The sequence below is a fragment of the Setaria viridis genome, chromosome 6 (genome assembly GCF_005286985.2).
Source record: "Setaria viridis chromosome 6, Setaria_viridis_v4.0, whole genome shotgun sequence".
Classification (NCBI taxonomy): domain Eukaryota; kingdom Viridiplantae; phylum Streptophyta; class Magnoliopsida; order Poales; family Poaceae; genus Setaria; species Setaria viridis.
The window spans coordinates 22,427,623-22,452,406 of record NC_048268.2 but is presented as its reverse complement, the minus strand read 5'-3'; the positions used below and the strand labels follow the sequence as shown (position 1 = coordinate 22,452,406).

Genomic DNA, 24,784 nt, shown 5'->3' with positions numbered 1-24,784 from the left:
TTCTGGACTTACTTGAGGACGAGCAAGGTTTAAGCATGGGGGGATTATTGACACTCGTTATCTACACATTTTTAGTGCCATTTGAATAGTATTTTCATGCATATTCTTATACTAACCCGCCACTTGGCACCTGAAATAACCCCATATTCGCATATGTGTTGTGTTTTGAACCATATTGCCAAATCATAGAAAATATGACATAAATGAAGGGTTTTTCTACAAGTTGGATTTGGACTTGGACTTTGGACAACACAAGAAGTCTACACGAGAAGGATGAGGACCAGTGGAGATCAAAAGAGGGTAGTCCGATCGGCCTAGGACCCATAGGCCGATCGGCCTGGACCAATTCACCATCCAAATGCATCCACATTCGATGAACCATCATTCCAGATGACTTAGAGGTGAAGTATGTGGTAATTTTGGCAAGTCAATCTCATGGTCAAGCTAAGGGAAACCCAAGATTGGAAGGTCAGAAGGCCAGCAGATGTTGCATGAAACATATCTCCCTCGTTTGGACTCTGATTGGGGCGAATTTGGTGTCTAAATTGCATGGCTCAAAAATATGTACAACTTTCGTATAGAAAGTTTTGGAGTTTGAGGCCGGGAAGGTGGCAAAATCATCTAGGCCAATCGGTTTGGCCCGTTTCTAGCCCTGATCGATGTGCCCTTCACCCCATGGCACCTCTGGACTATAAATATGCCCAATTTTTATCGGCACACAGAGTCCATCCACCAGAGTTCAACAAAACTAAGAGAATTCACCAAAGGGAGCTGAGGACCGTTGCAAGTCTTTGGAGTTGTCTAGGAGATGGCTTAGGCCAAACCTTAGCCTCCATGGTCGTCCTTGCACGGGGAAGCCGTGGTGGAGTTCAGGATCCAAGCCTTGTATTCATTAGGGTCTATGTACACATGATGGTGATATCAATCTAATCTTGTACTTTGATCTACTATGATGCATGCTTATTCTCGTATGTCTAGCTAGCATATGTTATTAGTAAGATTAGATGTAATCGTGGTGATTAGTCTATATCTTGCGGATACATCTTAGGAAGTCGGTGTGATTACCCTTGCGTGGTGACAACATGTGGATGAAAAAGGCCGAACGATTGCATAGTGTTGAGTAGGATTGATGGCGAGTACTGTGGGAGTAGAGTCGTTTGAGGTAAAGCTTTGGAAAAACGGAGGCATCAACACGCACCTCGCAGTGGCTACCATGAGAAAGTAGGCCGCTTGCGAGCCGCCGTTCTAAGAGATGACTCTTTATCAAGGTGCTACATAAGTTGGTTACCGCTTTGGCTGGAACTATGACAAGAAGATGATAGGCTCTCAGTATCCTTGGTGGTGTTATATCATATATATCTGTGGATGTGATCTACCCTTATTCATGATATCAATCCTTACATCAAGGTTACACTTCATATGCAATCTATGCTTCATGTTAGGATTAGATCCGTTAGATTATATGGAAAACCCTAGCCAGTTCGTTATCGATCTACGGATCGATAAACCTTGCATGGAATAATCTGAGGGATAAGCTATGATGATCTGTGCACTTATGGTTCACAAATTGGTGCGCTAGCTGTCGTCAACAATGAGCTCTTTTGTGGTGTGTGCTATCCGACTTATGGCATGTATATATGATTGTGTGTGTGCTGTCCAGGAGAAGAATAGCTAGTAGATTGAACTTATGGCGTGTACATTTGAGGATCGCTTTTGTGATGAGGGCTGTCTTGGGAAATTATATTGTGGTGTAATCTTACTAGATGTTGGATTTGTTAAAATCTGTGTTATGGTTGTGTCACCATTATTTATCCATCACTTTTCATTTGGGATTTCTATTTGACATACATTTGTGTTATGTAGATGACCTCTTCTTCGAGCGGCGATGATGATGAGTCGGTGGAGAAATCTTCTTCAAGTGGTGAAGATGAATTTAACAGGAATGTAGTGAGTCAGTTGGAGCTTGTGCAATATTTTGGAGCTGTGTCTTGCATGTTTGGTATGTACTATGAATCTGCTTTCATGAACAAAACTTAGAAGGTTAAGACTGGTCTTTCTAGATATGAGTAGGTCATGACAACACTTAGAAATCCAATGGCCTGCTACAACATATTTAGAATGAGTAGGGAAATTTTTCATAGGCTGCATGATGTGTTAGTGTCATCATACGGACTGAAGTCATCAAAAAGATGAGCTCCATTGAGTCATTGGCCATGTTTTTGTGGATCATTGAAGCACCACAATCATTGAGACAAGCTAAAAATCATTTTGAGCGGTCGATCGAGATGGTTAGTAGGAAATTTGAACAAGTCTTGGATAGTGTGTTCAGGCTCACTGCTAATGTTATAAAACCTACAGATCCTCAATTCAGAATAGTGCATCCTAGATTGCAGAGTCCTTATTTCTCACCTCACTTTGATAATTGCATTGGAGCAATAGACGGAACACACATCCCATTTGTTGTTCCAGCATCAAAGGTGCTTCAACATGTTGGTCAACATGGTTACTCGAGTCAAAATGTATTAGGTATTTGTGACTTTGACATGAGATTCATGTTTGCGGTTGCGGGATGGCCGGGGTCTATACATGACATGAGGGTTTTTAGCGATACCATAAACAAATATGGTGATAAATTCCCTCATCTGCCGCAAGGTAAATAGGCATGTTATTGAACTGTGGCATAAATATTGGTTATGTGTTCTAAGTGTGCAATTTTATTTATTATTAGGAAAATTTTATCCTGAGGACTTGGGTTACCCTAATCGACCAGGTTATCTTGCACCTTACAAGGGAATGAAGTATCATTTGCCGAAATTTCAATAAAGCCTAAGGCTAAGAGATAAAAAAGAGGTATTCAATTACTTGCAATCATCCCGGCGCAATGTCATTGAGCGGTCTTTTGGAGTATTGAAGATGAAATAGCAGATTTTGTTAGACTTGCCAAGTTATCCGATGAATAAGCGAAGCAAAATAATACTCACTTCCATGGCTCTGCATAATTTCATTCGAAAAAGTAATATGAGGGATCAAGACTTCGATATGTGTGACCAAGATGAGTACATACCAATGCTGGCGGCATCTTCTTCTCAAGCAAGTGGTGATATGAATCATTTAGGTGATGAGGATGTCGACATGAATGCATTTCGAGATGCTATAGCATCTTGCCCGAATTGATAGTATTAGGATTCAAGAGTTTCACATGATAATCATTACTATTTTTCTACTTGATCAACAACCTTTATCTATTGCTGCAGTAGTTATTATTATTATTATTATTGAATTTTCATTTATTATTAACTACAAAATGAAACCCCACGCTGATCTCACATCTCATTCGTTACTTCCATCCTGCCACCTTTCCCTTCCTAAGATTAGTCTCAGTGTACAGTTTAATTACACCATTACCAAGATTGTGAACTAGATAACTGTACCTTTTGAGTGTCATGGGGATGAAACTCTCCCTTCTCTCTCTTTATAAAGAACTTGCCAAGTTAGGAAAATTGCCGATGTAGCATGAAATTTAATGCCCATAAAACTCTCCATGAAACTTTCACTGAGACTAGCCTAACGACCAACCACTCCAACATGACATTAGTAATAATTTGCACTTCCATAAAATATAGAAGGAGCTCTATTCCTCCTAGGCCCTCGCGTCGCTCCCCCCGCAGGCGACACGAGCGGCACCCTAGCCGCCACCGCCAACCCCTCCCCTCCCCCCCCCCCCCGCCTCTCGTGCCCACCTCGTCGCTGCTGAAGGGGGTCGCTGGAAGCTCGTGCGGCTCCCGAGGACAACGGCGGTGGGGAAAATCGGCCGGTGCAGGTCTCGTGCGCTGGGCAGGACGGCGCAAGGAGGCCATGGCCGGGCAATGCGCCGGAGCGGCGAAAGCCTGGATCCGGCCCTACCGTGGGTGGATCCGGCTTTCCCGCCCCTCGATCCGCCACCCCCGTCCCATTCCGGCAAGCAATGGGCAGCATGGAGAGAGGACGCGCGATGGCGGCGGTACTCCGGGTCGAGGACGGCGGGCGCAATGGCGACAGCCGGCGCGCGGTGTGAGGCTGCGCGCAGCAGCGGCTGCCGGCACGGGGCGATGTGGGCGCACGTGAGGCAGTGGAGGCGAACAGGCCGGCGGCTTTCCAGTGAGGGCGTTGGCCGGGCTACCCCTAGGGCATGATGCTATGGCCTGCGGAGCTGCCGGTGGTCCGGCAAGGGCGCCGGCTAGTGTATCAGCCACGGGGCGAGCGACGTGGTGGCCACAGGACAGCAGTAGAGAGCGAGACGGTGGCCCAGCGGGGAGAGGTGCTACAGGCGGTGACAACCATGCCCGGCAACAGCTGCGTGCAAGCCAACGATGAGGTGAGGCATCGCAGTGGTGCAACCGAGAGGGTCTACGCGCGGCGCGAGGAGGCACAGCGGCGGCGCCATCCTGAGAGGGCTTCCATGGTTGCGGTCCTGGGAATGCGGGGCTGGGGACGTGCAGTGGTAGGGATGGGATGCTCCGGGCGAAAGCCTTTGCCGGTGATCTTGCTGGTGGCAATGGCGGCGGCGTCCTAGGGCGTCGTTCTCCCCGTTGAGGGCGCCATCTTGGAGCTCCATCCCTGCTACACGGGGTTCTCTAGGTGAAAATCCTGTCCGGATTCTGGATGAGTGATGGTGGCGCCACCGGCATCATCCCCTCCTTGGAGACGTTGTTTCTAGAGACCCAACTCGGCCATGACGTTGCTCGTGACAACGACCAAGGGAAGCCATAGCCGGTGGCGGCACAAGACGAGATGGTGCAAGATGGCGAGCTTTATGGGGGTTGCTAAGCTCACGTGGAGGCGATCGTAGTTCTGGTGGCGATCAGGGTTATCGCATTGTTGTCGGTTGGCTGCTTGCAGCGTACTGCGGCGATTGGCGTTGCTTGGCAACTATCAGTGCGGCGTGGGACTGTGTCGGAGGACGGCACTTGCAGCAACGGCACCGTGGGATGACTAGGTTTGCAGCGGACTACAGTGGTTGGTTCAGCTTTGCTGGACTACTCCGATGTGGTACATCATCGGAAGATGGCACCAACGAATTCTTCGGCTACTGCCTTGGCGGCGAAGGCTATGTGCGCGGGTGGAGCAACAAGGTGAAGTCGGCCTGTGGTGGCGGTTTGGTAGTTCGATGGGGACCTTGGGAAGTGGGGCAGATTTGCCCTCCATTCTGATGGCGACACTAGAAACGGATCCGTGGCATGGAGTACTGTGGCGGACGTGGTGAGGCCCCCGCGCGCGGTGTTTTCTTCAAGGCGACAAGAGCGAGGTAGAGTCGAACGACGAGTGTGGTGAGGCTCCCGCGTGTTTGTGTTTTCGTGCTGACGACTGCAAGGCAGCCTGCGAGAGGTCCGAATCTGATGGTATCACTCTATTAGATGGAGTATGGTGTTGCAGTGGTACTACGCCGAAGGATCCCGCATGGTGGTGGCCTTCTTGGTGCGGTGTGGTATGCTTTCTTTTAGGTCCCTATCAACACGGTCACATCGGTTGGTTTTGGCGACTACATGAGAGTGAGATTGTTGGAGGGCGCTACGATAAGGCTTTCGATACAGTTATCGTTGTCAAGTGGAGTTGTGCGGCTGCGTTGAGGTCCCAATCCAACCGGTCGTATTTGGCGGTTTTGAGTTGAGTGTTACCCGCATTGATGTTTCAATCCCACAGGCGGAGTATAGTCTGTTTTTTTCTTTTCTTTTTCATTTTCCTACTTAAGCCTCCTAGGGCTAAGTCTTGTATTTTTCTACTATATCAATAAAAACTCACATTGTCTTGCACTTTCAACTCAATTTTTTTTTTTGATAAAGATGCTTCCAACTCAATTGGTAGTGCTAACCGCCTGACCCCAAACTTCTTGCAAGAAACAGTTGATTCGAATTTTCTTTATAAAGAAAAAAAAGGTTACGTAAGAGTAAATATGATTTGATTTAAAAAAACCAATAGTTATGAATACTCTATTTTATTTCTTTATCGAAAAAAAGGAATTACGTAGAGTATTTGATTTTTGACCAAAGCAATTCTGTTCCAAGCGACCATAAAAGGCCACCTTGAAAAAAGGACACGGAAGGTCCAAAACGGCAACGCGAGCTATGATTCTCCAGCCAATCCCCGCCACCCTCGCCGGCGGCGCCACTCGCCGGAGCTCCGGCGAAGCCCCCTTCGCCCCTCGCCTCCCCCGCCGCGTCCTCGCTCCAATCCGCGCCGACTCACCCCCGATCTCCGTCTCGTCGTCCGCCTCCTCGGCCGCCCCCTCGCGGCCGCCCAAGCCGCCTGTCTGCACCGCCGACGAGCTCCACTACGCTCCCGTCGGCGGCGCCGGGTGGCGCCTCGCGCTCTGGCGGTACAGGCCTCCCCGCAATGTATGTGCTGTCTCGGCTGGTTCCATTTGGTTTGTGAAAGAGCCGTGTCTGATTTGATTTGGCTCGCTTGTGTGCGTGCAGGCTCCTGTCAGGAATCACCCGTTGATGCTGCTGTCCGGGGTCGGCACGAACGCCATCGGATTCGATCTCTCCCCCGGGGTGAGTAGGGACTCCCTACTTTCCTGTTCCTCTTGAAATGAAACTTGTGTGATTGTGGTTAGAAACTTGAAATGTGATCTGCAGTGTTGTGTAGCTTATGTTCCGGGAATTTGATTTCGGAGAAGGAGGTGTAATGTTGTGCGATCAAAGTTAGTTTTGCTTTGGAGTTCTGTTGGGGCTAGTGAATCCAGAAGCAGTTTTTGCTTTGGAGTTTTGTTGGGACTAGTGAATTCAGGAGCAGTTTCTTTGATGGGGCTAGTGAATGCAGGTTGCATACTTTTCATCTTTCAGCTCTTCCATTACCATAAACTCGAATCTGCATCTGACCAGCTATAGCCATGCGTCCCTGCATCATCCACTTCTACACATATGGTTGTTAATGTTCATGCTCATGCACTTCCGAATTCGTTCACTCCCTTTGTCATTCACGTGTTGCCACAATTGCACTCTCATTGTATTCCTCAACATGTTATTAAAAAGACTGGTGTTATCTAGCTTGTCCTTTACCTTGCTCTATTGATTTCCCTTCAGGCTTCATTTGCCCGTCACATGTCTAGTCAAGGATTTGATACATGGATAGTTGAAGTAAGAGGTGCTGGTCTGAGTATACGTGAATATGAAAATTCTGCTGCATCTGGCTCGGTCACTTTTCAGGATGCCTCTGGTAGTATTCAGCCTCTTGATAAACAGGGTGCATTTGAGGCTGCTTCCCTTCAGAGTTCTAGTGGCTATGCTAGTGATTGTGATGACCTTGGAATAGTTGCTTTGGATGAACCACCTTTACTCGCAGAGCTTTCAAATTTTTTTGATCGAATCTCGAAGCTTATGGAAGAAGCTGCTACAAATGGAAATTTCCACGAGATCACAGAAAAAGTTTCTGTTCTCTCAGAAATGGTAGAGAGCTCTACCATTATTGGTCCAGTGAGAGAAGAAAGTCTACGTCTTTTGAAGAATTTTCAGGACCAGTTGGATTCATGGGAGCGCTTTGTATCAACACAGATGGATCTAACTTCTGAATATAATTGGGACTTCGACCATTACCTGGAGGAGGATATACCTGCTGCGGTGGGTGGACATGATCTATTCAAAATTGTTACTTCAAATTGCAGGCAGATCTTGTAGCTGTTAGTGTAATAATTATTTTTTCGTGAAATATATCAAGTTTACCACCTATTTGTACAGGTGGAATACATTAGACAACACAGCAAAACAAAAGATGGGAAGTTGCTTGCAATTGGACATTCAATGGGCGGAATTTTACTATATGCAATGCTTTCGAGATCTGGTGAGACACTGATACTGCTTTCTGTTTGAGCTTTCATGCAGCCCCCTGCCCCCTTCTCTTTTTTCCCTTTTCTTCTACACAGAATATAAATGAGAGCCAAATCTTCACTTGACTTATCAAATGTGTAGTGCCATTTGATTAACAGCGGCTAGTAAGTATGTTTTGTAATAACAGCATTTGAACAACTTATAGATCCCGGCCTTTCAGAACTTCAGATCCTTTTATATGCTAAAATGCAAGTTCAAGCTGTCTGTTTGTTGAGAATTATCATAATTCTTTAGAGCTTACTGCCTTTCAATAGCTGATTCTTTAGTACCATATCTTATTTGATTTTCCCCTATCTTCAAGGTTTTGAAGGAGTTCCGTCAAATTTAGCTGCAATTGTTACTTTGGCTTCTTCTGTTGACTATACAACATCCAATTCATCGCTGAAGCTGTTACTGCCTCTTGTGAGTAAAACAAACTGACAGCTTGAGATGATTTTTATGAGCATCTATATCTAATCGATTCCTTCAATATTTTTCATCAATAAATATAGACTGATGAGTTTGTTTGTCAGGCTCATCCTGCACAGGCTCTTAATGTTCCTGCGGTCCCATTGGGTACATTGTTGGCAGCAGCATATCCGTGGGCATCTGGTCCACCATATCTTTTTTCCTGGCTTAATCCTCAAATATCAGCTCAGGACATGATGCACCCAGAGCTGTTGTCTAAGCTTGTTTTCAACAACTTTTGTAAGTAGTCTTTCGTTACACACTGACACTGTGTTGTCTTGATGTAATGGTATATATCTATTATCTACCTGTTCTGCTCTCTTGCATTAATGCAAGCTGTGGTTCTATACAATTAGTTGTGTATTCGCTCCATGTTTAAATATATGTGTGAACTAATTAACTTGTTCTAAACGTCATATATCTAGAAAGGAGTTAGTACTATTTCTGATAGTTACTACATTATGCATCACTGCTATTTTGGATCTACAAAGATGTGTATGTTCATAGAAGTTGATATTATCATACAATCTGCAGGTACAGTGCCTGCAAAGGTTGTACTGCAACTCACGACTGCTTTTAGGGAAGGTGGACTATGCAATCGAAATGGAACCTTCTCGTACAAGGATCATTTGCGAGAGTGCCAGACCCCTGTCCTGGCATTGGCTGGAGATAAAGACCTCATCTGCCCTCCAGAAGCTGTTTACGGTAGGGAGTGCATTGCTTCCATCTCCTGCTAGCTCAATTCCTTTCCGTGCAGATTGCTAATTTCAGTTTGGTCTCTGATTCCCATTTGTTAGAAACTGCAAAACTCATTCCGAAGCACAAGGTGAAGTATAGGGTGTTTGGAAAGCCACAGGGCCCACATTATGCACATTATGATTTGGTCGGAGGTCGACTGGTATGTATTCTGTCTCCTGACAAGTGACACCTAGCATGAGGTGTTCACATTGAATGTGCCACCTTTTATGAGATCGATCTTTGCATCATGATTTCGTTATATCAGCAATGATACCATTCCTGTTTTACACAGGCGATCGATGAAGTCTACCCATGCATCATAGAATTCCTCTCTCGCCATGACTAGTGGTTGATTTGGTTATATTATGCTAACACTGAGTAACATACGAGTATACGACAACATGTTCATCTCAGAAGGTTTTTAAGTTGGGCTGAACAATCTTTTCCATCGCCGCCTCAATGCATGACCAGAAAAATAGGTAAATGTCCGCGATCATATGATGTATCACTGTAAACATGCTACTGTATATCAGTTAGTACTTCTCACTTCCTTTTTGAGGAGAAGTTAGTGCTAATCTTGTTGTGAAGAAAAGGTAGAAAATATACTGTAGGTTACATGTACTCCGAACAAGAAGCTGTAGCTTAGGTCGCAGAAACTGTATCATACAGGGCTTCTGACGATGTAACCTTTTGTCTGTGTCAGGTGGATACCCTTGTTGACATGTAAGTGTAAACAAAAAAATGTACATTTATGTTGTATCATTTGGGAATTAAATATTTAAGTAACGACCTTGTGCCTTGAATTTGAGAAAATAGCAATGTGATTTAAGATAAAGGATATACTTCCAGTCTCTTGCATAATCTGATACATATGGCCGCGACGGTTATAGATACCCAGGTACCCTCATGGAGGCCCCAGCCGACCACTAATGGGCCGGACTGACTTGACGAAGAAGGTAGAAGATAAGTCCAGCTAGGGCTTCCCGCATGTTGTAATCCGACTAAATCTCATCTATAGGAATTGGCTAGGGGTCCTACCATGTAACCCTAACCCTCGGACTATAAAAGGGGAGGTAGGGGTACCTCTCGGAGAGGAACGGATCCCATCGCTCAACATAACAACCAACACCCGAGCGCAGGGTGCAATATAATCCTCCAAATAGGACGTAGGGTACTACGCTACACTGAAGGTCCGAACTTGTATAAATCTCTATGTTTTGTACCTTGCGTTATCATCAAGTTCATAGTCTTGCAATCCTCTCTGCCCACAAATCAACCATCTGGGTACCCCTTGGTCGACGGCCGGTCACTAAATTTGACAGTTGGTGTGCCAGGTAGGGGTGATCGTGAAGTCCTCCTCAGCGAATTTGATGGCAATCATTCAAAATTCGGATGAGTCGTTCTCTTATCAGGTCAATCTGGTTTTTGAGAAGCTATCGACCTTTTATTTCGGACCTGTACGGGGCAAACAGCTGCCACCAACACGCTCTCTGTCATCATAGTTGCTGCTCTAGCTGTACTCATCTACACCAAAACTGCCGCCGGCCATGATTCCATCTGCATCGGTTTGACAAGCACGCGAAGGGTGCGGGTGGATTCCTATATCCCTGCTTCCTGACGTTGACTCCACGTTTGCCTCTACAAGAGGTATATGTGAACAAGGAAATAATTTTTCTATTATTTTTCTTCTTCCTATCATATATCTGATTTGAAGTACTCCTTCGTGTGATTGGTCGATATTGGTTCTAAGGGGGTGTTTGGCAGGGAGGGGCTAAATTTTATCCCCTGTCACATCGGATGTTTGGACACTAATTAGGAGTATTAAATATAGTCTAATTATAAAACTAATTGCACAACCCTAGGCTAAATCGCGAGACGAATCCATTAAGCCTAATTGGTTCATGATTTGACAATGTAGTGCTACAGTAACCATTCGCTAATGATGGATTAATTAGGCTTAATAGATTCGTCTCGCGATTTAGCCTAGGGGTTCTGCTATTAGTTTTATAATTAGCTCATATTTAATCCTCCTAATTAGCATCCGAATGTGTGATGTGAAGGGCTAAAGTTTAGCCTCTGACATCCAAACGCCCCCTAATACGTTATTTATCTCACCTGATGCATATGCATGATCTTCCGTAATCCGTACGGCTAACTTGCCGAGCACCCAACGACAGATTGTGTGGGTCGGAGCTCATGTGAGTCTGCTGCGCTCGGTGGCAGCTTTACGAGCCAACCAACAACGCCACGCACTGCTTACAGTCAATGTCGCCAACTACTTCAACCACTCAGACCGGCATGATAGTTGGGACGAATCCCAACTAGTTTGCTTCATCGAGGGCTGATTGCCGACCACAACAACTAAGATAACGCTCGTGGGCTTCTAAGCCCAAACGCAAAGACCAACCCACTGGTTCTCCGACTCGATCATGAATCAAGCTAAGTCTTATTTACAATTAAATTTTATGGTTTCCGTATATCTACATACGCCTCGGCTCCTCCATGTCTCCGTGACTTACTCCGACCACCTCGGCTCCTCTGTCTCTGTGACTTTCGCCGACCACCTTGGTCGCACCCTGACTGCTTATACAGCTTGGTCCGTCCACTACACGAGCAGTCGGGGGCTACACCCCACGGGTGCCCAGCTCATGCTGGTGCTTTTCCGCACAGTTCCGACTGCTTTGCGGCTTGTCCGTCCCTCTTAACGGTTGCTAAAGTACTCGGGTAGCATACGCCTTAATCCGTGAAGCCTGACCCTCATGTGTCGCTTCCTACTAAGAACACTCGAGTCCGCTCGGCAACACCCCGGCAGGGTCAAGTGCCTGAACGTAACGGGCTAACTACTCGGGGAAATTATCTGGCTACAAGAGTAGGATACGCAAGAGACAACGAATCAAACTTCCGATTTATTCAATCATTAAATATTCTACATTATGCTACATAATGTTTGCATTGTCTTTTTATAGCTCAGAAACTACTCAGCGCGCCTCCTTGCTGCTCGGCCGACCTCTCTGGCTTGGGTGCGGGAGGCGACACGATGTGCTTCTCCTAGGCTCGGGATCAAGTGCGAGAGGCGACTTGGCGAGCCTCCTGCTGCTCGGCCGACCTCTCTGGGGCGGGAGGCGATTCGGCGTGCTTCCTTGACTCGGCTGGCTCCTAGCCTGAGGGGCTGGATGCCATAGGCGACTCGGTGTGCCTCCTGCCACCAGGCCGACCTCCCAGGCTTCGGAGGCTCGGTGTGGGAGGCGACTCGGCGTGCCTCCGTGACTTCGCCAGTCCTCACACTTGGGGGGCTGGGCGCAGCGTGCCTCTGTGGCTCCTCTAGTCCTCGCACTCGGGGGCTCGGAGGCTGGGCGTAGGATATCACTTTGACGTGTGTCCATGGTGTTTCTGTGACGACCGGCCCCAAATCTTCCCAGTTAATCTTAATCCTAGCCCCTGATCATCTGTCTAGTTTTCCGCGCCTAAGTCGAGTGTTCAACCTTCCGACCGGTCCCGACCCCTGAGACCCGACCCCTCCCCGCTTCGATCCAGTTTCGACCCCGCCAAAACCAGCCCACCGTCGGATCCTTCTAAGTCTTTCCCGAACATCCGTTCTATCTGACCGGTGGACCCGCGAGATCTTTTTCCCCCAGATCTTCCGCGACAGGCGCACTCGAGTTGCATGCCCGCTTAAGAGTCTCCCCGCCGCATGGCTCATCTTCTCCGACGCCCACCGCTCAGCCTCGTCTCTGACCCGCGACCGAATGGATTCTCGCGCCCCCTTCCCCAATGGCAGCGGAAGCCCCTCTGCAACCTTTCTGCAACGCCTTGCCTCCCGCGCCCATCATCACACCGCCAGATCCCGGCCGCAGAGCCCGACGTCGCCCGTCTTTTCCGTCACTTCGAACACAGTCGCGCCGCCTGGTCTTCGCTACCCGATGATTCCTCCTTCGCCAACCCCAACCACGGCAGCAATAGCTCCTTTCCCCGCCCTGTCAGAAGTCGCCCGACAATCTGTTGCTCCTCGCTCGCCCGCGCGCCCGCGGCTGCCTGTCTTTTCACCTGTGCACCCTCGATTCTAGCGCCGTTAACCCGGTCGCTTCCATCAAATCTACCGCACGACGACGCTCGCCTCCGCCAAATCTCAACCACCGGCATACCCGCTCCTACGCCGCCCTGACGCCAGAGCCCAATGACCGCTGGCGTCATCCCCGAAGTCCTGCACCACCGCCCTCGTCGCTCAATCGCCGCCCCGGCAGAGCACTCCATTGCTTCTCCCCTTCTCTCTCCCGCGCCGCTTCCCTTCTCCCTTCCCAGCCGCTATAAAAGGGAATGCGCGAGCCCGCCGGATTTCCCTCCGCCATTGCTGCCTTCCGCCATTTCTCTTGCTCCCTGCTCAAGCTCCCAGCACCACACCCTAAGTCCTTGAGGAACTCTCCTCTCAGCTCCACTCCGTTTTCCCCAAGCCACCCAGCCGCTTGCTCCTCCGTGCTGCGTAAAAGCTCACTTGTGATCCACAAGAAGCACCGCCGCCACCGGAGCACTGTCGGACTTAGCCGTTGTTCAAAGCCTTAATCCCTCCACCCAAGTCTGCTTCTTCCCGACCCCAAGCTTTTTTCCTTGTAGGAAGAAGGTAAGCTGCCGACCCCAGTCTGCTCCGCCTGACCCCGGTTCCATCTCGCCCGACCCTATCTGTTCCGCCGACCCTTATCCGCATCGCCCGAGGGCTCGGCTGTGATCTTTTTCTTCAACCCGAGGGTGTATGTGTAAAACTTAGGAACCCTTCAGCGCTTGCGTCTGAGGATCCCTAGTATACCACATCCTCTAGTTCAAGGATCAGATCATAAGTTCCCTTCCAACCCTTACCTCTTGATCTCCACGAGCTCCCTTGAACCTCCCCACCCTCCTGCTCTTTGTCGCGAGTTTCTGGGCTCAGACTTGCAAGTGTTGCTGTTAAAATAACCGTCTATGCTAACTCTTGCATTGCATTCGTGTAGAGCTGCGCCTCGCCGACGGCTTCTACGAGCTACACCCGGTGCCAGAAGACGACGGTGTAGCGGAGCTCCTGCCCCCAGAAGCCGAAGCCACCCCCGAAGTCGAACAGTTCTCTTCCTCCTTGCTTGAAGGCAAGCCCCGGTTGCATGCAAACCCTGCATTGTTTTCCAAACTTGCGCATGCCTTCCTTAAAACATGCTTGTGCATTTACGTATAGGAGTTGTTTGAAACCCTAGATGCATGACTTAGCTTCCCATGATTGAACACTAGCTGTTGGACCAAGTAGTTGCTTTGCTTAAATAGGGGATGGTAAAAGCCGAGTGATTCCTTGTCACTCGCGAGTTGTAGGAGTTGGATGTTTACTTTCTGTTACAACTATAAGGACGATGGACGGGGCAGGGTTTTGGGTAACTCTTTGGTGGTCGGATGATCGCCCCGTCTGTCTATAAAAACTTGCTAAGGCCCGACAGTGGTGGTGTTCGTGATCAAGTGTTTGAAAGTACTAACCTCATACTTAGTATGGGATGAGGAAGCCGAGTACCGGATTGAACCTAGACGTGAGCGGTCGCCCCATTGTTCTTGGAACGGAGTTTCCCCTACTGGTTGTCGCACGTGGTGGCAAGTGTGGTCACAGAACGGCAGAGGCCGGGTCTGTGGAACCTTGCACCAAAGGAAATGGGCCCGACACGGGTTAGGGGATTGATGGGGAAGGCCGACACAGGAAGCGACCTCCGGGTGCGCGGATGTCGTGAGGTTAGGTTCACCATGCATGGTTAAAGAACTCGAATCGATTCGTCTGCCTCTCACAGTTTGAGATTGTTTGATCGCTATGTCACCCTGAGTAAATGAGGAATCTGATGATGACATGGTTTTGTTGATATATACATATCTTGTTTTGGTTCTATGATTGCTTAGAATAGGTTGCAAAACCTAGACCGGTTAATGAACTTAGAACTGGAGCTAAAACTTGAAAATAGTGTTTTCCTTAGCGCTTTTGGCAAACAAACCCTCAGCCAAAAAGCCCTGCATGTCTAGAAGTGTGGAGTAGTTTTACTCCTATCGGTTAAGTCTTGTTGAGCTTAGTAGCTCAGCCTTGTTGTGGCTCCTGTTTTTCAGGTGAAGTTGCTGCCCCCGACCCTTCTCCTGCTGGCACTTGGCCGCCCCAGCTCCCTCCGGGTTAGACGGTCGAGTGGGATCCCTCCTCGGACGGCGAGGAGAGGGATCAGTGATGTCCCGGCTGGCCTCACCAGGGATGTCTGACCCCGACGATTGCTTCCGCTAGTGTTTTACCTTCTGTTGTTTTTCTAAAAATCCTGTAAAACTCTGATGTTTATTTCGTAACTAAGCTAAGTGGTTAAGTTGTTAACTCGGTGAACTTGTTGTGCTCTCTGGAACCGCTCACCTTCATGTGAGTCTGCTAAAAAGGTCCTGTTCAAGTGGTTAAATCGGAGGAAATCCGACGGCCCTTCGTGTTTACTCCGCTTAAGCATGAGCGTCGCGTATCAGGCGGCTAAATCATGTTTAACCAAGTAGATCCGAAGTGGATCCGCCACAGCTGGTACCAGAGCGGTTTAGCAGTACAGAGAACACAACAAGCCCTAACACTTCTTTGAAAAGATAAAAATTGCAAGAAACTTTTTGAAAAATCTCGTATGATCGTTAAGGATGACTTTAGTGCGAGAGGCCCTAGGGGATTTTGGGGTTGTTTCAGGTGGCTAATATTTTGCTTGGTTATCTTGCTAACCCTTCTAGCACTTTAGATAACCCTTCTAGCACTTTGCCACGTCTATCATACGTGTGCCGAGTTCCGCATCACGAGTATGCGAAGGTTGATAGGGAGTTCTATTCAAAGGGCCCTATCATCATGGTTGTTTTCGCCCACATCTATCACACGTGCGCAGGTTCCGTATGTAATCCATACGAAGGTTGGTATGGTTCGATTCCAACGAACCTAACAACACGGTTGTTCGCCACGTATATCACACGTGTGCTGATTCCGTATCGCGAGTATGCGAAGGGTTATACGGTTCCATTCCAAGGGAACCTATTTCCACGGTTAAGTGCTGTCCATGCAGCCTTAAACGCATGGGTGCCGTTCCTATAGTGAGCGGTAATGTTTGGGAACGCTTTCATGGGTGCTGGAACGAAAGGTTCGTGTGTTGGTGTTTTCTGCAGGTACACTAACCACGTTCGTTTAGGAGACGTTGCTAGAACCGACTAGCTATTATAGGGAGAGACGTACTTGTTGCCTTGTCACCGGCACTGACCGCGTAAGACCCAGGTTTCGGGCAGTTGTTTTGGTTAAGAGTAAGGTAGGCCGTGCATGCGTCATAACCAGAAATCTGTAAAGTCTCTTCTTAAAGCAACCTTGCTCGGAAGAGCTCTTTCTCGGTTCTAAGGATATCTAGTTTCTTCCAGTTGCTCTCGGTTAAAGCCGAATGCTTCTCTATCCGACCCCTGACCCTTGGAGTCTATCTCACGTGGTTTTGGTTTCTTGGTTCCAGATGGCCGTCCCCGGGCATGTTTTATTTGGAGCGGATGGTACTTTCCAGTCCACCTGTCTGCATTTCGAGGGCTTCCCGCGATTTTGTGGGACACGTTGAAATGGTTTGGGTACTAGTCCCCACCATTGTACGCCGGACGACTATATCTGGAGCAGTGTATCCAGACGTGCCATGTACAGGTGGTGGTACCTCCTCCCCCTGTGCGGCCAGACTGGCCCTCCTTCGGTATATTAGCCTACGGCCTTGCTCCGGAGGACACTTGGGAGTTTGCCGCTCTCCAGCTTTCTCACCCAGTTTTGCCAGCTGCATCCCCTGGAGATCACACTAGACCCTATCGGCATGTTCCCCGCCAGGAACCGGCTGGACTCGGCATGGCTCGACCGCGTCGGGAATATTGAGGTGCTAGCCACCACGTACGCCATGGTCACCATCTCCACCAACGTCAGATGCATGGCAGCCCTCTATCGGCTGATCGAGCTTCAAGGGAGAGCTATGACCATCTTTGCTCGGACCGCAGCGGATGCTCACGGGTACCTCCAGTCAGCTAGGAGAGATATGGTAGGCCAAACCTACCAGCTTATCCAACGGGGCATTCAGATACACGACATGCAAGACCGGATCTCCGAGCTCGAGGGAGAAGTCGCCGACCTCATGGACGGCATGATCGAGCTGTCGGAGGAGAAGATGGAAATAGAGATGGAGCTGGCGGTTGCCAATGCTCACTTGGAGGAGCATCAAGCTGAGCTCGACGATATGCATGCCCTCAACATGCAGCTCGAAGCTCAAGAGGACCCCGAGGAGGATGAGGGAGCGTCCAGTATGGACATCGAAGAAGATGGCGCCCCTTCTCCTACTCATAGTGTCCATTTGTAGATTTAGAGTTACCAGGGATTCATTATTTGTTGTACTCCTCGACAGCCTAAATTTTGGAAAGGATTGTAATAGGTTAGCCTTGAGTCGAGTACTCCCTGTGTTGGAACACCGCTGTATATGAAGTCAATTCATGAGTCTAGCCTCTAACTCTTGTAAAGTGTTGGAATGATTAGACTAAGTGAGTTGAGCCGTGATCACCGCGCCATTTTCTCTGAGTCTGTTCAAGTTGGCCGACCGCGGTTCGCGAGATCGGGTGCGCCGACCTTTCGGGGCAGTTTCCACCTCGCCCGACCCCTTTTTAGTGTGGATCGTTGCCGACCCTTTTTCTCGGGAGGATCGCCTAGCCCGACCCCTTGGCTTAAGTTGGATTCTAGGAGTCTGGGTAGGATATGATTCGCCCGGAGTTGAGTACAAGGCTAAGATAAACGCTATCTAACGTGAGGATGAGAAAAGTATATCTCCCCTATGAGGACGTGTGTTGCATTATCAGCAAGAGTCGCATTGGAGAATTTAACTTATATGTTCCATTGTTGAATTTAATGGAATGCTAACTCTTGCAGATGGCGCATCGCACCAGATCTGGTTCTGTACCCGGCAGCAGCGAACAGCGATAGGATCTTCCCCCACCCCCGCCCTCATCTCCACTAGAAGCAATCCTAGCAACTCAAACCGAGCTGCTAAGGCATCTTGTACAAGGACAACAGCAGCAGCCCCATGGTGGAAGGGCTCAGCAGCAGTCGCATGTGGCTCACTATGAGGACTTTTTGGGGACACAACCCCCTTTGTTTCAGAAGACACAAGAACCGCTCGATGCTGACGCCTGGGTTCGTACGATCGAATCCAAGTTCGAGCTTCTCACCGCCCCATGCCCCGACCATAACAAGGCTCGGTTCGCAGCTCAACAGCTGCGTGGCTCCGCACAGCTCTGGTGGGACCACTACCATGCCATGCGGCCGGCTGGCCATGTGGTCAGCTAGAACGAATTCAAGACCGCGTTTAAAGCGCATCACATCCCGGAAGGTCTCTTGGAGCGCAAGCTCAACGAGTTCCTGGCCCTTACCCAGGGAACCCGAGATGTGCTGCACTACGCTCAAGCTTTCAACGACCTGTGCCATTATGCCGGCTACCATACGGACACGGATGAAAAGAAGCAGGACAGATTCCGCCGAGGACTGAGCTTGGAGCTCAGAGAAAGGTTGAACCCCATCAAGGTAGACACCTACAACGAGTTGGTCAATCTGGCCATCTCTCAAGAGGATTGCATTCAAGCCCTCAAGGCCGACCAGAAGAGGAAGGCCTCCATGGCGTTTCCGAGCCAGCCAACCCGAAAGTTCCGGATGGTTCCTCCACAAGCCCCCGGCCGACCCCAGCAATCAGGAAGGTGGATTGCCCGACCCCCACCAGCAGCAGCGCCCCGTTTTCCCGGCTTCCAACCACAGGTGCCCCGGCCGACCCCACCAGCACCACCCCGCCCTGCAGCTAGTAGCTGCTGTTTCACCTGCGGCAATGAAGGGCATTTTGCTAAGGACTGCCCTAGGAACAAGAATCAGCAGCAAAGCCAGAACCCCATGGAAAACAGAGGAAGAAGGCCCAAGGTGCAAGTTCAACAAGGCCGACTCAACTACACCAGCTTGACCGAGCTTCCCGAAGGTGCGCCAGTAATGATGGGTACTTTCCTTGTTTTAAATCAAGCTGTTATTGTGTTGTTTGATTCGGAAGCCTCTCATAGCTTTATCGGGAGTAAGGCTAGAGAAAGATGTGAGCTGGATGTCGGTCACACTAAGGACTCTTATGTGATCGCCACTCCGGGAGGGAAGATAGCATCGGATCAGATCGTTACTCTTGTACCTCTCCAGCTAGGCCCAACCCTTTTCAAGGAAAACCTTATCATCCTTGACCTAGAAGGCATAGATGTCATCCTCGGTATGGATTGGATGGCCAGACATCAAGTGGTTCTAGATACAGCCGCCTGAACTCTCTACATCAACTCACCCTTCTATGGCAGTTCTACCTTATCCTTGAAGCATCTTAATTCTGCACTTCCTTGTGCATACCCTCTATCGGGAGCCCGTCTAGAAAGCCTCCCTGTTGTCTGTGAGTACCCTGACATGTTCCCCGAAGACTTGCCTGGTATGCCACATGATAGAGAGGTGGAGTTTTCCATAGAGTTGATCCCTGACACCGCACCGATATCTAAGAGACCCTATCGGATGCCACCTGCTGAGTTGGCCGAGTTGAAGACCCAGTTGCATGATCTGTTGGAAAAAGGCTTCATTCGACCGAGCATATCACCTTGGGGTTGCCCCGCCCTGTTTGTGAAGAAAAAGGATGGCAGTCTACGCATGTGTGTGGACTACCGACCCATCAATGCTGTGACCATCAAGAACAAGTACCCACTGCCACGCATTGATGTCTTGTTTGATCAGTTATCTGGGGCAAAAGTGTTCTCCAAGATCGATCTTCGTTCAGATTATCACCAAATCAAGATCCGACCCTGCGACATACCTAAGACAGCCTTCTCCACAAGGTATGGACTATACGAGTACCTGGTCATGTCCTTTGGACTCACCAATGCACCCGCCTATTTCATGTACCTCATGAACTCGGTGTTCATGCCCGAGCTGGACAAGTTTGTAGTGGTGTTCATTGATGATATCCTAGTGTACTCAAAGAGCGAAGAAGAACATGCCAATCATCTTCATGTAGTTCTCCAACGGCTGAAAGATCACCAACTCTATGCCAAGTTCTCCAAGTGTGAGTTTTGGTTAGATAGTGTCAAGTTTTTGGGACACACTATCTCCAAGGATGGTATAGCCGTCGATCCCAGTAAGGTACAGGAAGTTATGGAATGGAAGCCTCCTGCCTCAGTGCACCAGATCAGAAGTTTCCTTGGACTGGCAGGCTACTATCGGCGCTTCATACCGGATTTCTCTAAGATAGCTAAGCCCATGACTGAGTTGTTGAAGAAAGAAGTCAGATTCGTGTGGAACAACAAGTGCGAAGCAGCCTTCAAGACCCTGAAGCACCTGCTGACCACAGCCCCAGTTTTGGCTCAGCCCGACCCTTCTAGGCCGTTTGATGTGTACTGTGACGCTTCTGGCACTGGACTTGGGTGTGTTCTTATGCAAGACAACCGAGTCATTGTCTATGCCTCACGAGCATTACGACCTCATGAGCTGAGCTCCCAATCCACGACCTTGAGCTAGCAGCAGTGATACATGCCTTAAAGATATGGAGACACTATCTGATGGGCACCCACTGTAACGTCTATACCGACCACAAGAGCCTCAAGTACATCTTCACTCAAGCCGACCTCAACATGCGCCAAAGAAGATGGTTAGAGTTGATAAAAGACTATGACTTAGAAGTTCACTATCATCCAGGCAAAGCCAATGTGGTGGCCGATGCTCTTAGTCGGAAGAACCGTTGCAACTGCTTGTTGGTAACAGCTTTCACCGAGACTCTGTGTCATGAGATGGGAAAACTCAAATTGGAGATTATTCCCCATGGAACCCTCGGCCACATCACCCTTGACTCAGTTTTGGAAGACCAAATCCGGTCAACACAAGTGAAGGATGAGGAAATAAAGCGGATCATCAGGAAGATCTCATTAAAGGATGAAGGATATAAGCAATTCCGGCAAGACGAAACTAGAGGCGTATATTATGGGAACCGACTGGTTGTACCAGCCGACCCCAAACTGAGGAAGCAGATCTTAGACGAAGCTCATCTCTCCAAGTTCTCAATCCATCCTGGCAGCAATAAGATGTACCATGATCTCCGTCAAACCTTTTGGTGGAGTGGAATGAAGCCGGAAATAGCCCGGTATGTTTTAGAATGTGACACTTGTCAACGTGTCAAAGCCAGCCATCTCAAGGTAGCGGGTACCCTGCAGCCCCTACCTATTCCCTCTTGGAAATGGGAAGACATCAGCATGGACTTCATAGTTGGACTGCCCCTTACATCACAGCGATATGATTCCATCTGGGTTATAGTGGACCGCCTGACCAAGACCGCCCACTTCCTTCCTGTCCGCACCACCCACACAGTCAAGCAGTATGCAGAGTTATACCTCGACCGCATAGTTTCCCTACACGGCGTACCCAAGACCATCATCTCTGATCGAGGAGTTCAATTTGTGGCACGCTTCTGGGAACAGCTACAAGCATCCATGGGCACCAAGCTCATCCGTAGCTCAACATATCATACTCAAACCGATGGCCAAACCGAGAGAGTCAACCAGATCCTCGAAGACATGTTGAGAGCTTGTGTCATCCACTATGACAAGAATTGGGACAAGTGCCTACCCTTGGCAGAGTTCTCCTACAACAACAGCTACTAGGCCAGTTTGAAGATGGCACCGTTTGAAGCCTTGTATGGTCGGAGATGTCGGACACCCTTGAACTGGTCCCAAGCAGGAGAAAGACAGGTCTATGGCCCTGACTTAGTGGCAGAAGCCGAAGAGCAAGTAGGGGTAATTCAAGCCAATCTCAAGGCTGCCCAATCTCGACAAAAGAGTTATTCCGACAGGCGAAGAAGGCCCCTACAGTTTGACCTTGGTGATCATGTGTATCTTCGAGTCTCCCCGACCAAAGGAGTACAACGGTTTGGAGTGAAAGGCAAGTTGGCTCCCCGCTACATTGGCCCTTATGAGATTGTGGAGATCTGTGGACCCGTTGCTTACCGGATCCAACTCCCAGAACAGATGTCGGCCATACACGATGTTTTTCATGTGTCTCAACTAAAGAAATGTGTTCAAGTTCCAACCGAGATCTTAGAGCAAGAGCAGCTTCAGATCGAGCCCGACCTGACCTACACCGAGTACCCAGACTGAGTTCTTGATCAGAAAGAGAGGCACACCCGGCGCCAAATGGTCAAAATGTACAAGATCCTCTGGAGAAACCACACCGAAGATGAAGCAACATGGGAAACAGACGAGTATCTGAACAAGCACTTCCCAGGCTTTCTATCTCATCAAGGAGGTAAGAACGGCACACCCCCTTTGATACCTGAATCTCGGGACAAGATTCTTTTAAGAGGGGTAGGCTGTGACGACCGGTCCCAAATCTTCCCAGTTAATCTTAATCCTAGCCCCTGATCATCTGTCTAGTTTTCCGCGCCTAAGTCGAGTGTTCAACCTTCCGACCGGTCCCGACCCCTTAGACCCGACCCCTCCCCGCTTCGCTCCGGTTCCGACCCCGCCAAAACCAGCCCACCGTCGGATCCTTCTAAGTCTTTCCCGAACGTCCGTTCTATCTGACCGGTGGACCCGCGAGATCTTTTTCCCCCAGATCTTCCGCGACAGGCGCACTCGAGTTGCATGCCCGCTTCAGAGTCTCCCCGCCGCATGGCTCATCTTCTCCGACGCCCGCCGCTCAGCCTCGTCTCTGACCCGCGACCGAATGGATTCTCGCGCCCCCTTCCCCAATGGCAGCGGAAGCCCCTCTGCAACCTTTCTGCAACGCCTCGCCTCCCGCGCCCATCATCACACCGCTAGATCCCGGCCGCAGAGCCCGACGTCACCCGTCTTTTCCGTCACTTCGAACACAGTCGCGCCGCCTGGTCTTTGCTACCCGACGATTCCTCCTTCGCCAACCCCGACCACGGCAGCGACAGCTTCTTTCCCCGCCCTGTCAGAAGCCGCCCGACAATCTGTTGCTCCGCGCTTGCCCGCGCGCCCGCAGCTGCCTGTCTTTTCACCTGTGCGCCCTCGATTCTAGCGCCGTTAACCCGGTCGCTTCCATCAAATCTACCGCACGACGACGCCCGCCTCCGCCAAATCTCAACCACCGGCATACCCGCTCCTGCGCTGCCCTGACGCCAGAGCCCAATGACCGCTGGCGTCATCCCCGAAGTCCTGCACCACCGCCCTCGTCGCTCAATCGCTGCCCCGGCAGAGCACTCCATTGCTTCTCCCCTTCTCTCTCCCGCGCCGCTTCCCTTCTCCCTTCCCAGCCACTATAAAAGGGAATGCGCGAGCCCGCCGGAGTTCCCTCCGCCATTGCTGCCTTCCGCCATTTCTCTTGCTCCCTGCTCAAGCTCCCAGCACCACACCCTAAGTCCTTGAGGAACTCTCCTCTCAGCTCCACTCTGTTTTCCCCAAGCCACCCAGCCGCTTGCTCCCCCGTGCTGCGTAAAAGCTCACTTGTGATCCACAAGAAGCACCGCCGCCGCCGGAGCACTGCCGGACTTAGCCGTTGTTCAAAGCCTTAATCCCTCCGCCCAAGTCTGCTTCTTCCCGACCCCAAGCTTTCCTAGTAGGAAGAAGGTAAGCTGCCGACCCCAGTCTGCTCCGCCCGACCCCGGTTTCGTCTCGCCCGACCCTATCTGTTCCGCCGACCCTTATCCGCCTCGCCCGAGGGCTCGGCTGTGATCTTTTTCTTCAACCCGAGGGTGTATGTGTAAAACTTAGGAACCCTTCAGCGCTTGCGTCTGAGGATCCCTAGTATACCACATCCTCTAGTTCAAGGATCAGATCATAAGTTCCCTTCCAACCCTTACCTCTTGATCTCCACCAGCTCCCTTGAACCTCCCCACCCTCCTGCTCTTTGTCGCAAGTTTCTGGGCTCAGACTTGCAAGTGTTGCTGTTGAAATAACCGTCTATGCTAACTCTTGCATTGCATTCGTGTAGAGCTGCGCCTCGCCGACGGTTTCTACGAGCTACACCCAGCGCCAGAAGACGACGGTGTAGCGGAGCTCCTGCCCCCAGAAGCCGAAGCCGCCCCCGAAGTCGAACAGTTCTCTTCCTCCTTGCTTGAAGGCAAGCCCCGGTTGCATGCAAACCCTGCATTGTTTTCCAAACTTGCGCATGCCTTCCTTAAAACATGCTTGTGCATTTACGTATAGGAGTTGTTTGAAACCCTAGATGCATGACTTAGCTTCCCATGATTGAACACTAGCTGTTGGACCAAGTAGCTGCTTTGCTTAACTAGGGGACGGTAAAAGCCGAGTGATTCCCTGTCACTCGCGAGTTGTAGGAGTTGGATGTTTACTTTCTGTTACAACTATAAGGACGATGGACGGGGCAGGGTTTTGGGTAACTCTTTGGTGGTCGGATGATCGCCCCGTCTGTCTATAAAAACTTGCTAAGGCCCGACAGTGGTGGTGTTCGTGATCAAGTGTTTGAAAGTACTAACCTCATACTTAGTATGGGATGAGGAAGCCGAGTACCGGATTGAACCTAGACGTGAGCGGTCGCCCCATTGTTCTTGGAACGGAGTTTCCCCTACTGGTTGTCGCACGTGGTGGCAAGTGTGGTCACAGAACGGCAGAGGCCGGGTCTGTGGAACCTTGCACCAAAGGAAATGGGCCCGACACGGGTTAGGGGATTGATGGGGAAGGCCGACACAGGAAGCGACCTCCGGGTGCGCGGATGTCGTGAG

At 49.7% G+C, this 24,784-nt stretch overlaps 1 protein-coding gene across 1 annotated transcript; it reads left to right on the top strand.

Annotated features, from left to right (window-relative positions):
- Window positions 1-6,062: 6,062 nt before the first annotated feature.
- Window positions 6,063-9,833, top strand: LOC117862266 (uncharacterized). Its single transcript, XM_034745799.2, has 9 exons — window positions 6,063-6,371; window positions 6,453-6,530; window positions 7,062-7,595; window positions 7,713-7,815; window positions 8,164-8,264; window positions 8,375-8,549; window positions 8,844-9,014; window positions 9,107-9,207; window positions 9,340-9,833. Exons 1-9 carry the CDS (start codon window positions 6,102-6,104, stop codon window positions 9,391-9,393), a joined length of 1,587 nt encoding a protein of 528 aa, XP_034601690.1. The 5' UTR covers window positions 6,063-6,101; the 3' UTR covers window positions 9,394-9,833.
- The last annotated feature ends 14,951 nt before the right edge of the window (window positions 9,834-24,784 follow it).